Source organism: Gymnoscopelus microlampas (genome assembly GCF_963454915.1).
Source record: "Gymnoscopelus microlampas genome assembly, chromosome: 2".
Classification (NCBI taxonomy): Eukaryota; Metazoa; Chordata; class Actinopteri; order Myctophiformes; family Myctophidae; genus Gymnoscopelus; species Gymnoscopelus microlampas.
In genome coordinates this window covers 53,797,880-53,813,365 of record NC_139939.1, presented here as the reverse complement: position 1 = coordinate 53,813,365, position 15,486 = coordinate 53,797,880, and the positions used below count along the sequence as shown (strand labels likewise).

General features: G+C 41.9%; 1 protein-coding gene across 1 annotated transcript in view; it reads left to right on the top strand.

Moving 5' to 3' along the window:
• Nucleotides 1-14,656, top strand: part of LOC311065536 (monocyte to macrophage differentiation factor 2) — a 21,558-nt gene extending 6,902 nt beyond the window's left edge. Inside the window, exons 3-8 of the mRNA XM_084085925.1 lie at nt 6,850-6,931; nt 7,104-7,264; nt 8,780-8,854; nt 12,269-12,370; nt 13,205-13,274; nt 14,378-14,656. Of these exons, the coding sequence (XP_083942051.1) occupies nt 6,850-6,931; nt 7,104-7,264; nt 8,780-8,854; nt 12,269-12,370; nt 13,205-13,274; nt 14,378-14,581 (694 nt within the window). The 3' untranslated portion in view covers nt 14,582-14,656. The remainder of the gene's footprint in view (nt 1-6,849; nt 6,932-7,103; nt 7,265-8,779; nt 8,855-12,268; nt 12,371-13,204; nt 13,275-14,377) is intronic.
• Nucleotides 14,657-15,486: the final 830 nt, after the last annotated feature.

Here is a 15,486-nt window from a genome sequence, read left to right as displayed (position 1 = left end):
CGCATCTGTGTCACTTTAGATTTCTTTGGCTATTCAAAAATAGCAGATATACAAGCTCATAGCGCGGCACCGAGTGCCGCGCTATGAGCTTGTAGATCTGCTATTTAGATTGCGGCACAACTATCCAGACTCTGGGCAAATTGTAGCAATTTATACTTTTCAAATTATATCACTCATAATATATTATTTGTATTAACTATTAACTGCAAGGTGTTAATTACCGCGACTCAAAAGTCTCTGTTTCATGAGACTTGCTTCTCTGTGTAGTCCACAACACTACTCTTGTATTATGGGCTGTCATCTCCGTGACAACGGCTCGTTGAGGAGGGTTGTTGATAGGGGTCATTGAGAGTTCAGAGTGGCCACTTTTTACTTTAGCTTTTGACCAGTGAGCTACATTACATTACATAGACCATACTCACACGGCGGCCATGTTTCTATGAAGTCATTTAGCAGACGCTTTTATCCAAAGCGAGCTAGTGCGCTAGAACCAGTAGCCTACTTTTCTTTTTCATGCAGCAGTTGTAGCAACAGTAGAAGCCTAGATCTCCAATGTGAATTAACCCATTAAGACCTGAGGCAATTCTTAAAAATGTTTTCTAAATCCTAACAGTTTATGGAAAAAAAATCTAAAAACATTTTTTTTCAAGATTTTTCAAAAATAGCAGATCTACAAGCTCATAGCGCGGCACTCGGTGCCGCGCTATGAGCTTGTATATCTGCTGTTTTTGAATAGCCAAAGAAATATAAAGACTCTGAAAATCGGCTATTCAAAGAGGAATGGACTGAACAATATGCTTTCATCCTATTATGCCAAGAGGCATGTAGCTCTAGTGAAGAGGCAGCGATCGCATTTGAACTGAAGCCAAACAAAAAGAGGAATTGCAGGTAAAAATCATGCACCCCAGTGATCCCACTCTCTTGATTCCAGCAGCCAGTAGAACTGAAATACTGGCTGCTGGCTGCAGATGATCATAAAAACATGCACAGTGCATTTTAGCTGTGACAGTGGATCAGTCCACACTGGCAGCACTGTTAATGCTTAATGCTCAGTTGAAGGTGGCATTTAAATCATGTGCACAGGTACATAACTTATTTATGTTTGGCTTCTATAGAGACATTGCAGCGGAATAATAAGCTGCAACATAAAAATACAGTAACACAACATTACACAGCCTAACAGCAGCAGCAGCATACACAACAGTCAAGGCTACTTTAGTTATAGTTATATAAATATAGACATGAGACATTGACATTTTTCTTTGCGGGCCTTTAAGATTCTTATTTGAGTAACCTGATATATACAGTATGAAAGACAATGGACTGACTTCTGAGTAACAAACTAAACTATGACATCTGATTATTGTACATTCACAGAATTATTTTGACTGTGGTAATAACACTAAACATTTAGTAATGTGTATTTATGTTATGTGGCCTATTAAACTAGAATCATTGAATCTCATTTCTCGTTATTAGTATTGTTTATCATTATGGTGTGTTTCCTGAATTAATTGGCCCCTGCTCTAAACAATCCAGCCCCGCCCCATAGCTCCCCCAATCACAATTCTATGGAGCCGCCCAGGGACGTGAACAGATAGACTCTAGGTGGTGCTGGAGCACCTGCCCTTTGCCCCTCTTGACCAGAAGTGCCCTTTTGAAAAAAAACAGAAAACATGTTTTTTCTTTTTTCAGTTTACAGCAGGGGTCTTCAACAGGGGATCCGGGACCCCTAGGGGGTCCTCAGAGTTACTACAGGGGGTCTGCCAAATCTTTATGTGATATGATTTTTCTTTTTACCATAACCACTCGAAACCTAGCATCCCTTTTCTGAGGAGAACTTTAGCCAAAAATAGCCGATCTACAAGCTCACAACGCCTCGCGCTGCGAGGCGTTGTGGGCTTGTAGATCGGCTATTTTTGGCAAAGAGGTATAGGTGTAGAGGGAAAAAAGAGCAGACCAAGTAAACAAAAAAAAGTATAATTTACTTGAGCACCTGCCCCTCAAAATGTCTGTGCACGCCACTGGAGCCGCCACTGATCACATGTTTGTTTGAGACATTTTTGCTTTAGTTGTGTTTAGTAAAACTACACAAGGTGGGGCTGCTTTTCCACAATGTGGGGCTTTTCCACAAGGTGGCCGGGAGGCTATTCCATCGTAGGCTTCCCTCGATGATGGAGAGGACAATCTGTGCAAAAGTGGTCTGCCTATGATGGGCCTCACAGTCTCCTCAGCTTTCTGACCTAGTGCCTAGAGCCGTGTGTCTCTCTTCCTGTGGATAAAACCACACACTGGAGGAAGAGCCAGCTGGTAGACAAAGCAAAGACTTTTAAAAGCCTTAAAATGATCAAAGCTTAAAAAGTGATACTTTTCCAAAATGCTACAATGATTGTACGAGTTTGGTTTCTTGTCTAAGACCTTGATTTACTCATACACTGCAAAATCCAGAAAGTGAATTAGACAAAAAAATAAACAAATAGAGTACTTCCTCCACCAGCGCTAACCACTGCCTGCTGTGGACGGAAACAGGAGAGGAGATGAGAGAGCTTATCTCTGCCATGCTTAATGTAATAAGTGGCAACAGAAAACAGTGGCTTTTGAGTTCACCCAGGGTTGTTGTTGGCTTACTGGAATTATGGTTACTTTTCATTGCTGAGAAGAACTATTAGATATTCTATAATGTCGGGATAAGAGTATGTCTGGTGAAGCCCGACCGATTTTTGAGTCCTAAGACCACCGATTAAAGATGCTTTGTCCGATATTTTGTGAATAATATAAATAAATAAATGAAGAACAAAAGAAAGTGTTAATGCTAAATCTTGAAACCAATTGAACAACTTAGATTTGATTAAAGTTTCTATTTGACAATGTTTAACTAAACAAATAAATACAAATAAATGTATATTGTTTGTATCGGCTAAACCAATGTATCAGTCAGGCTCTAGTTTGTGATGGTGACAGGGCACTTAACCCTAGTTTTAGTTGCCTTTGCGTAGCCCACTTAGCCCTAGTTTTAGTTGCCTTTGCGTAGCCCACTTAGCCCTAGTTTTCGTTGCCTTTGCGTTGCCCACTTAGCCCTAGTTTTCGTTGCCTTTGCGTAGCCCACTTAGCCCTAGTTTTAGTTGCCTTTGCGTAGCCCACTTAGCCCTAGTTTTAGTTGCCTTTGCGTAGCCCAATAGCCCTAGATTTAGTTGCCTTTGCGTAGCCCACTTAGCCCTAGTTTTAGCTGTCTTTGCGTAGCCCACTTAGCCCTAGTTTTAGTTGCCTTTGCGTAGCCCACTTAGCCCTAGTTTTCGTTGCCTTTGCGTAGCCCACTTAGCCCTAGTTTTAGTTGCCTTTGCGTAGCCCACTTAGCCCTAGTTTTAGTTGCCTTTGCGTAGAATGCCAGTATAGATGGTGCAGTACAGCAGTCCAAAGCCAGTGGATTAACATGTGAACACTCACACATATTAAATGTGTGAGTGTGAGTCATGTTGTTCAGAGTGCCTCTGATCTTAGAACATCACACGTGTGTGTGTGTGTGTGTGTGTGTGTGTGTGTGTGTGTGTGTGTGTGTGTGTGTGTGTGTGTGTGTGTGTGTGTGTGTGTGTGTGTGTGTGTGTGTGTGTGTGTGTGTGTGTGTGTGTGCGCGTTCGTGGGACGTTGTTAAATCTAGGCCTCTTATGAAATCGCTCTCTGGAAGATGCAGCAGCAAAAAAACAGGGAGGGGTGTGTGTGTGTGTGTATGTGTGTGTTCGTGGTGTGCATGTGTGTGGGTTTTTGTGTGCGTGCGCCCATGCATTTCCCCCTGTCTTTGTTAACCCTCCCATTCCCCTGACACGCGTTAATTTAATCACGTGGAAGAAGAAAGACAAGAGGTTCCAAGGGGAAGAAAAGGATGGGTGAGGGTGAGGGGGATGGATAAAGAAAAGACCAAGAAGAGACTTTTCTCTCTTTGGGGGGAAAAAAAGGAAAAAGTATTGGAAAAAGACTTTTCTCTTTGAAAAAAAGAAAAGATAAATACAATCCCCCCCTGCTCGGGGGTTTCCATGACGACAATGACATCACTGTCAGAGTGCCCTGGCTGTTCATGGGATTGTGTTCTTATCTAGAGGTGAAACACTTCATCCTATCTAATTTATTTAATCCATTATAAATAAAATAAAATAAAACGTAAATAGATAATTCAATTAAATAATCGATTAATAATCTATTTCTATTTTAGGCATTTCACCATTATAGTCGAAAATCTAAAAATAGTGAAAATAACTGATCTATAAGCTCACTATGTTACAATGTTGCGACAAGGTATAAGATAGGGAATTAAGTGGTTAATTGATTTGATTATTAAAAAAAGGGAAATAAAATAAAACACTTGATTGATAGAAAAAATGCTAATAAAATAATCGATAGTTTTGCAGCCTTAGATCTCGGTTGATGTAAAAGGAAGTGTGTGTGTGTGTGTGTGTGTGTGTGTGTGTGTGTGTGTGTGTGTGTGTGTGTGTGCGTGTGTGTGCGTGTGCGCCCGCCTGCGCAGCGTGAGACTGCCTGAGATGAAGAAGACACACCTATAGCTGTCGCTGCTTCAGTCGGTCCGTAGTTACGAGCTGTTGCCAGGCAACAGCAGTCATGGCAACAAGTTGAAGCGGATCAGGCTTGGTGGGGAGCGTTGCTAAGAGAAGAGACAGGATGGGTGGGTGTGTGTGTGTGTGTGGGGGGGGGGGGGGGGGGGGTTGAGGGGGGTCTGTAAAGCAGCAGCAGCATCCGCCCCAAACCTTTATTATATAGATATCGTTGCTGTCGGGCAGAAACCTCTTATCTCCATATTTTAACTCTTAAACTGACAGGGTTTTTCAAAAATAGTACTCAAAAACTGCCAGCAGTTTACATGGTAAAACACAGGAAAAATGTTTTTTATTTCTCCGTTTATTTTTTAACATTGAAGTGAATGGAGCAGCAACTTTTTGGAAAATGTTATCTCCTGGTTCTTTGTGAATAACAGAAAAACGAAAGAACCCAAAAAAGAAAGAATAATATTAGAAATATTTTTATTTTGTTTTTGATAAAAAATAAAAATAAACTTTTATAAACATTTTTGGCAAAAGTAGCGTTTCAAGCTTGTAGATCTGATACTTTTGATGCTTTTTAATTTGAATCCTGAAAAGTAACAGTTTTTTGGACATATGAGGTTTCCCCGGACATATGTAAATATATATATTTATATATTTGCTTTTCATCTTGGATTTGCACTTTGTGTTGTGGTTTGTTTCTCCTCCCACCATCTTGACTTCCTGATCCCATACCTCCCACATCCACCCATAAAACTCCCCCATAAACTACCTTATGTTATGCTTGATCAAACATGTTTTTCCCTTTTAACACTGCTTGTACTTTACGTTTATTTCTGACTTTGATACAGGTCATAAAAAAAAGCATTATTTTACACTTTGGCTATTCAAAAATAGCAGATCTACAAGCTCGTAGCACGGCACTCGGTGCCGCGCTACGAGCTTGTAGATCTGCTATTTTTGAAAAATCGTGAAAATGTGTGCAAATCTTTGAATATGTATATATTTTGAAAGCAAACATTTTTAACTCAAATCTTCGCTTCTGGGGGTCCCCGGAACAACATATGTTGAGATGGGGGGTCCGTGGCCAAATACATATACATTTTGGGGGTCCTTGACATGAAAAAGTTTAAGCACCAGCACCACTGATATAGAAACATACGTTTTTCAGAAAACAGTTAGGATTTAGAAGACATTTGTAGAATCGGCTTCAGGTCTTAATGGGTTAAAATAAATTGAGGGTTGGGGGTGTGGGTGGGAGAGGGTGGGCAAGCTAACTGTATCTGTACATGTGTGTATTGTGTATTTGTATTGTATGTAATGTTTTACTTATAGGACCCCCTCTAAAATGAGAAGCTGCATCTCAAGGGGCTATCCTCTACGTTTTAACAACGATTCGATACGTATCACGATACTTGGTTGTCGATACGATACATGAACGATACACCTTCGTTTAGAACGATACGATACGTTTCCATTCAATGATTTAGTCCATACGATACATGAACGATACAGGACAGGTTCATTTAGAACGAAACGATTCGATTCAATGACTTAAAATAGATATAGTAACTATTTATTATCCCAAAAGTTCTGTGTGAAAAATAAATACCTGGATACTGGATATAAACCCCTCTTTCTCTTTTTTCTTCTTAAAATTGCTACAGTTCAAGTACTTAGTATTGATAACATTGATTATTTGCATTGCAAAACGATTTGATACGATACAAAGTCAAACGATACGATATTTTGCTGTTTGCATATCGATATAGTAGATCGTTGAAAATTAAAATAGATTTTTCGATGCACTTACTATATCATTACACCTCTACTCTCAATACATTCTGACTATTTCTAACTCAAATCTTTGCTTCTGGGGTGTCCCTGGAAAATAACATAATTTTGGGTGGTCCTTGACATGAACATTTTTTAGAACCACTGATATAGAAAACGGTAAGGATTTAGAAGACATTTTGTAGGATCGGAACCTCAGGCCTTAATGGGTTAATATTTTACTGTATACACACTAGACAAAATATCTTCCTCACTTATTTTAACGTACTGTAACCTTCCAAACATCCCGCCTATTCTGTGATCACCATTATTTTCACCACTTTCAACCTGCTGTCCCTGTTTCGGGCTTTTCATTATAGCCAGAATCTTTGCATTTTTTGCATTTTTCTTTCAAATCTAAAGAAAAAGTTACAAAGAAAATAGCAAAAAGAATCTACAAGTTTGTGAGCTTACTGCAACTAATGTAGTGTTTATCTGAACTAATGCTGTGTTTATCTGATCATTGCAGATTTATGAACAATCGTGTTCCTTCCAATAAGAGATACCAGCCCACCGACTATGAGCACGCTGCCAACTGTGCCACACACGCGGTAATCACACACACACACACACACACACACACACACACACACACACACACACACACACACACACACACACACACACACACACACACACACACACACACACACACACATCATAATGTGAATAAATGTGCAGCGTGTTGACAGTGTCATTTGTCTTGGTTGTAACTCGGTACAGCTATGGATCATCCCCAGCCTGCTGGGCAGCTCGCTGCTGCACTTCCTGTCCGAGGACCGATGGGAACGCGTGTCGGCGTGGGTGTATGGGGCGGGACTTAGCTCGCTGTTCATCATCTCCACCGTGTTCCACACTGTGGCCTGGAAGAAGAGTCACCTACGGTACACACACAAACACACACACGCACGCACGCACACACACACATATTTGAAATATGTATTCATGTCCACATAAACAGAAGTACGAGAATGCCTTGTACAAAGGACATAAACACTAGGAAAACAGCCAGTTACAAAGTGCCTAGACGGCAGAACATTGTTACATGGCAAGTTTTCAGACAACGCAGTCATCAGTCATGGGTATAGGAAACAACGCCCCCTCCAAATTGAGCGGCTTCCTAGAATAGCTGACACTGAGCACTACCTTGCTAACTGTTTGGCCCTCCTTTTGCAGAGGCCGGCCATTCTGAAGGCCCCTTACAACCAACTTGTGCACGTGTGCCATCTAGGCTACCTGTAGCCAAGCTGTGAGACAGTCCGCTCTAGCTGATGCTATTTTAATTATAGCGCTTTGGTTAGAAAGACTTCCTCTAAGCTGTAATCAAAAGTACAGCCGACCTCGAGAATGAGCGTATGCGCACACACACACACACACACACACACACACACACACACACACACACACACACACACACACACACACACACACACACACACACACACACACACACACAGATTAGGGATGCACGATCAATTGGTCATGGTATCGGTTAAAAATGCAATATCACTACCTAACCGCTATGAAAATAATATATTAGTTTTAGCTAATATTTTATTTGATTATATTTATGTGTGAATGTTTTTTAGAAGTCTGCTCCCAGAATCACATTTACTGTATTAAAGGTATGAGCTACATTTTCAAGAAAGGTGGAAAGAGGTAGAGCAATATGGCAGTGTATATCTACGTATATACATAGGTGCATGCGTGATACATAAGGTGTGTCGCTGTGAGATTTGTACATAACGTGAAAGGTTTAAAACAAAATCTCAATAAAATTAGGCGGTTCAAATAGTAGCTGATTATAACAACTGATTATAGCGAGGTAACAAATGCACCCCTGCATCAGTGTTGATTTCGACGACTAAAACCATGACGAAAAATGTTCGTCGACTACCTTTTTTCACTGACGAAAACTAAATAAAAACTAAATAAAAACTAAGCTATGATGACTAAAACTAAGACTAAATATATTGAATTTCGTAGAAGAGATCCAGTAGAACTACAAGACAAGTCATTTTATGTTTGGTTGCGTGTGGGTGTTGCGCTCTGAAAATAGCAGATCTACAAGCTCACGTTGAGCTTGCAGATGGGCTATTTTCAGCATGCAACCAAGTGTAAAATCAGCCATTACGACGTCATCAAGGCACCGGCAAAATACATTTTAGTCTACTAAATCAACTGTAGATTTAGTCAACTAAAACTAGACAAAAACGAAAACATTTCAGATTACTAAAATATGACTAAAACTAAACAGAATTTTATTTAAAAGACTGACTAAAACTAAATCAAAATTTGCTGTCAAAATCAAGACTACATGTCACTGTGTGCATTGATGGCTGATGATGCAGGTGATTCAGCGTGCAGGCTGGAACGTTGACATGTTCTTTGTCTTCCAGGTCTGTGGAGCACTGCTTCCACATGTGTGACAGGATGGTCATCTACTTCTTCATAGCGGCCTCCTACGCACCGTGGTAAACACTCTATCCGGCCTGTTATGTATTTATTTAGTGTGTGTGTGTGTGTGTGTGTGTGTGTGCGTGTGTGCGTGTGTGCGTGCGTGCGTGTGTGCGTGCGTGCGTGCGTGCGTGCGTGCGTGCGTGCGTGCGTGCGTGCGTGCGTGCGTGCGTGCGTGCGTGCGGGGGCATCTTCCAAGGGTCCATACGTTTCTGTGCCCCAAGTTTTACAGAAAACAAAAAGTGGAAGAGCCAATCGCTGATTGATAGATGCTGTCAATTGGCTCTTCCGCTTTTTGGTTTCTGCAGAGCCTTCCCTCCATAAACCTAAAACTTACCAGAACCCTGTGAAGTTTTCCATTCTAACCGGTATCAGGGAGGTACTTCATAAAAAAAGAAAGAATTGAATATAGCGGAAAAAAATATGATTTACAAGCTCACAGTGTGTCGCATCGTGATGCTTTGTGAGCTTGTAGTAATCTATGGAAGCATGTTGCGCAGCAAAAATGTTCCGCCGCGACTTTATCATGATATGCCCAAATATGGAAATGTCATAGTACTGACAATAATAGATTTAGCTCAAATAGACATTCAGGTTGAGTAACGTCATTAGCTATTCCATAATGATCTCATCACGCAATGATATCACAACATCATTATTACATCAGATGTAATTGTCCTTTTAAATGTTGTTATTGTATTTTCTAACACAACACCATTCAGCAACTTCTGGCAATAAATTGTCCTGCCTTCTAACAACCTTTCTTTAAATTACTTTTACTGATTCACACAGTGGTGCTGGTGTGTGTAATGTTTCACTGGACAATACATCTGAATGGACATCTTAATGACTCCCCAGCTGTTGTGGCGGTCGGACACAAGGTGTACTTATTTGAAGGAAACTATCACAAGAACAGTGGTCAGATGAAAGTCCACATCTTTAACACAGTGTCTCTGCGCTGGAGGAAGTTGCCCCCATTGACAAATGGAAGAGGAAAAGGTCCCCCTGATGTTCCCTCCAGGCGCTGGGGCCACACAGCTGTACTTATAGCAGATTGCGTCTACATCTGGGGAGGGTATCCTTACTGCAACCTGCTCTATGGATTTGATGTCGACTCCCACAGATGGTTCAAGCCTGAGATTTCTGGAACCGTTCCAGAGGCGAGGTACAACCACACAACCTGTGTCTTGGAGAAGGTCATGTATATCTATGGAGGATCCGTCAAACTGACTGGATACACTAACGATATGTACAAGTTGAACACCACCACAATGGTCTGGGCTTTAATTAACACCAGAGGAACTCCACCACCTGTTTTACATTGTCACTCTGCCACCATCATCGGGACAAAGATGTTTGTATTTGAGTCCAGCAAGTGGCTGTCTAAGATGTTTGACACAGAGACCAACAACTGGCTGAACACACCTCCTGCACAGCCTCTCCCAGAAGGACGCTGGGATCATTCAGCCTTTGCCTACAATGGAGAGCTGTACATATATGGTGGCTACAACGGGGGATACTTAAATTATATGTGGAAATTCAACCCACTGACCTTCACCTGGAATAATGTTGAAGTCAAGGGAAACGGCCGTTGTCAGATGTATTGTGGTGCATGTTGTATGGTGGGAGATCGTATCATCCTCTTTGGAAGCCAACTCTCTGATGATCTGTTCATCTTAGATTTAAGTCCAACACTGAAGACATTATGCAAGCTAGTAGTTATTCAGTACGGTGTGGAGCAGTCAGAACTCCCTCACGACATCAGGTGGGAACTGGCAGCCATGACTAAAAACCACTAGAAAGGTTCACATGCTCAGTGGAGCGCACATCTCTGCCAGTACGGAGAGTACTTCCGGGGCAGCGCCATGTGAGCACGCGTTTTGGTTGAGCTCCGTGCCGTTATTGTGCATAATGTAAATATTTTACCAGTTTGACCACAAATCTACCACAAAGTGTGTGAGAACACTCATCAGAGACATTGGGATCTTTTTGTTTTGCCTTCGTTGTAAAAACTGCAGCCCATGATGCCTAAACATCCTAAAGCTGGCTCCATTGCTAAGGCTACACCGGCTAAAGCTAGCTCGAATGATAATGCTCCATCGGCTGGAACTAGCTCGAATGCTAATGCTACACCGACTGCGGCTAGCTCGAATGCTAATGCTACACCGACCAAAGCTAGCTCGAATGCTAATGCTACACCGACCAAAGCTAGCTCGGATGCTAATGCTACACCGACTGATGGGATGGAGTGTATCCTCCAGGCTATCACTAAGCTGAGGACGGAACTGCTCGACAAGGGGGCGGTCCAGTCGGTCGAGATCAAGACCCAGGTTGATAATCTCAGGGCGGAAATTAAAAATTTTCGGTCATTTTAAGATTAGAGCATTTGAAGTGGTCAAACTAGCAATATTCCATAATATCTTAATCGTCTCGGATATTTCATATAAAAGCAACGGTTAAAGCCTGAATCTGTGACTTCTTCACATGGTTGGCAGTATGTAGAACAGCAGGAACAATATAACTAAAGCATCCTAATTTTACATATTGTATTCATTGTTTAGGAATCGGCGCTAATGTGTGTGTGTGGGGGATCCTTCCACACGGTTTCACAAATCACACATTAGGACATTTTCAGTCGTGAGATTTAATTTAGCTTTAATCCATGGTACCACCAAGTTGGTACTACCAAATTAGTAAAACAAAAGGAAGGAAGCGCTGCCTGGGTTCAATCAAAGTGGCTCAAAACAGGTGCTCTTCAGTGGAACAGGTATAGGCATAGAAGCAAATAAGGAACCCAAAGTTCTGCTTGTGGTGAAGCAGACTGTAGGGAAAGAAATACTGAGGCACTCCGTCTTCAGGTGAAACGATTTAATAATTCATTTTACAGATGAGCACGACAACAGCTGACCGATGGCGTTTTCGACACGTGGGTCTTCTTCAACAGGGTCTGTTGAACAGGGTCTGTTGAACAGGGTCTGTTGAAGACCCAAGTGTCGAAACGCGTCGGTCAGCTGTTGCCGTGCTCATCTGTAAAATAAATTATTTACTTTTTTTCACCTAAAGATGGAGTGCCTCAGTATTTTTTTTCCTTACAGTCTGCCTCACCATAAGCAGAACTTTGGGTTCCTTTGCTTCTTTAGTTAGTACCAAGTGAAGTGAGTACTACAAAATTAGGTTCTGAGAGCCCTATTTAAAACCCAGCCATAACGTGCTGACTGAACAGACTGAACCCGAGTGATTTACTGTACAGTATATACTGTATGAGTGTGTCTTTGGACTGATCCAGTGGCTTACATACTGTGTGTGTGTGTGTGTGTGTGTGTGTGTGTGTGTGTGTGTGTGTGTGTGTGTGTGTGTGTGTGTGTGTGTGTGTGTGTGTGTGTGTGTGTGTGTGTGTGTGTGTGTGTGTGTGTGTGTGTGTGTGTGTGTAGGCTCAACCTCAGGGAGTTGGGGCCCTGGGCGTCTCACATGCGCTGGCTGGTGTGGGTCATGGCCTCCGTGGGAACCACTTACGTCTTCTTCTTTCACGAGAGGTTAGCTCCGCTGTCTGTCTGTCTGTCTGTCTGTCTGTCTGTCTGTCTGTCTGCATTCTGCAATACTTTTTTCAAGAGTTTCTTTCCCCAAGCAATCAGACATCTCTGAACTCTAAAGAAGTGCAATATCCCCTAAACCGTTCTCTTATAATGCTGCTGAGGACTCCTTGCTGTGCAATATTTCTGTCTCATTATGAACTGACTGTGATTGTATTTATAATAGTTATGATTTTATTTTTAGCATTTATTTTTTTGTATTTTAGCATTCTTTTGAAGGAGAATTTCACCCTAGAAGTTTTCTTACCGTTATTTGAGGATGTTAACTCATCTGAAGAGTAGTCCAAAGACCCCCAGTTCATAACGAGCGATGTTCTCCATTTCAGGGACGCCCCAAACCACAGCTCAGAACGGGAGTCTTTAGTTCTTGGCTAAATCCGCTTATTTCTGTTGCTCGAAAAAAAAACACTTGTATATATCTGTCGTGTGTGGACCGTCTGAGGTCGGTGCTATGCTATTGCTACACGGGCGCCACCGTTACTGTTTACAAATCTGATTTACTTGAAATCTCGTCTCGCGATACTTCCGCCCGCCGGTCTCCAGAATGGGCGAAATTCTCCTTTAACGAGTAGGAGTAGTTTTAGATTATAGTGAGCCAGTGGAACGGAATTTCGGTTACTTATGCATTTCATGTATTGTTGAATGACTAGTTGTATTGTTGAATGTCTGCCTGTCTGTCTGTCTGTCTGTCTGTCTGTCTGTCTGTCTGTCTGTCTGTCTGCCTGCCTGCCTGCCTGCCTGTCTGTAATCTCTCTAACGTGTCTGTCTCTCCTGCAGGTATAAGCTCATGGAGTTGATCTGCTACACGGTGATGGGCTTCTTCCCTGCGTTAGTCATTCTGTCAATGGTGAGGGTCCACCAATAACCCTGTGTCCCATTTCCTCCTCCCTATAGTGTAGTGATGCGCGGGTCGACTCGTAACCCGCGGGTTACCTAACCTGACTCCAACATGTGTAAAAGAAAAAGTATCACAATTTAAGTTAAAATATGTAGATAAGAGGTTTCTCCCCGACAGCGACGATATAATCTTTCACTGTTATATATTTTTCCACAACAAATGTACTGTAGCTGCATCCTCCACTAGAACAGCTGGGTTTGGGAGAGGGCTCCATGTCTCACCAAACTGACATCTGACAGACACATGTTCATTTCATATAGAACACTTCTGTGTTCTGGAAGCCACAGAGCCCCGCCCGGTGCCCCGCCCACCATGGCTCACACTGTTGTGGCGACTCGCCAAATTAAACCCATTCAATCCGGGAACGCATCTGTGTCATTTTAGATTTCTTCGGCTATTCAAAAATAGCAGATATACAAGCTCATAGCGCGGCACCAAGTACAAGTACTAAAACTAGATGAATTTTATTCAAAAGACTAAAAAATAATAATAAAAATTTGCTGTCAAAACCATCACTGGTTGCAGTGTTGATTTTGACAGCAAATTTTGATTTAGTTTTAGTCATAGTCTGTTGAAGTCTTTTGTCATATTTTAGTCATCTGAAATGTTTTATTGTTAGTCTAGTGTTAGTCGACTAAATATCATAAGATTATAGTCGACTAAATCTACTGTTGATTTAGTCCACTATAATGTATTTTCGCGGTGCGTTGATGGCGTCGTAATGGCTGTTTTACACTTGGTTGCATGCTGAAAATAGCCGATCTACAAGCTCACAACACGTCGCAGCGCGACCAAAATAAAATGACTTCTCTTTTAGTTCTACTGGATATCTTCGCCACTTGTCCCTCCATAACATTTTAGTCTAGTTTTTATTTGTTGACGAAATTCTCAATATATTTAGTCTTAGTTTTAGTCGTCATAGCTTAGTTTTATTTCGTTTTTATTTAGTTTTCGTCAGTGAAAAAAGGTAGTTGACGAACATTTTCGTCATAGCTTTAGTCGACGAAATCAACACAGACTGGTTGTGTGTTCCCTTCCCTTCCCTCCTTCAGCCGGACCAGGCTGGGCTGTATGAGCTGCTGGCCGGAGGAGCCTTCTACTGCCTGGGGATGATCTTCTTCAAGAGCGACGGCATCGTGCCCTTCGCCCACGCCATCTGGCACCTGTTCGTCGCCATGGGAGCCATGGTACACTACTACGCCATCTGGAAGTACCTCTACGTGCCGCCCGTCAATCAGGTCCAGACGTCCAGATGACAGCATCGGTGACCTCACAGCTGGAAGAGCAGGAAGTGTTTCCTTGTGTATTTGTGGAAGTGAAAGATGACAAAGTGGAGGATTTATATATATATATATATATATATATATATATATATATATATATATATATATATATATATGTAACAGATCGGTTCACAGCCTGATGGCCTGAAACTCTAATATCTCCCCCGAGCTATAGGGAATTCCCTTCGGCTTAGTGGTTAAGATGTTGGCTTTCCATGTGGGAGACCCGCGTTCGAATCCCGGGCGTTACAAAGGTGCCGTGACCCGGATCGGGTTCCCCCGTGGGAGGAGGTCAAAAGGAGGGGTGAGTGTAACACAGTGGTTCACAACCTCAGCCTGATGGCCTGAAACTCTAATATCTCCCCCGAGCTATAGGGAATTCCCTTCGGCCTAATGGTTAAGATGTTGGCTTTCCACGTGGGAGACCCAGGTTCAAATTCCGGGCGTTACATATATATATATATATATATATTAGGGATGCAACGGTTCACAAAATTCACGGTTCGGTTCGATGTTTTGGTGTCACGGTTATTCTGTTTAACCACCTAGTGTATATACATAGGCTATTTGAAAATCTAACAAATGTGAACATTTTCATTACACATTCCGTTCAAAGTGGGTTAAAAAAAAGCTCTGTAGAAGCTATTTCACTGTTCACTATTATGGACGTTGGGGTAAGAAAAACAAGTGCTCAAGTGTTGTTGTGAATGGGTATCGTGCACCAGCTTAATATGATGGTGTAAAGCTCTGTATTTTATTTCTAGACAAAAATGCAAAATAAATTGGTTAATTCCCGGTACAGGACGTTTGGTTCGGTACATGGCCGTTCGGTTCAGTACACCGGTATTTTTACACCCCTACAATATATACGCCATTTT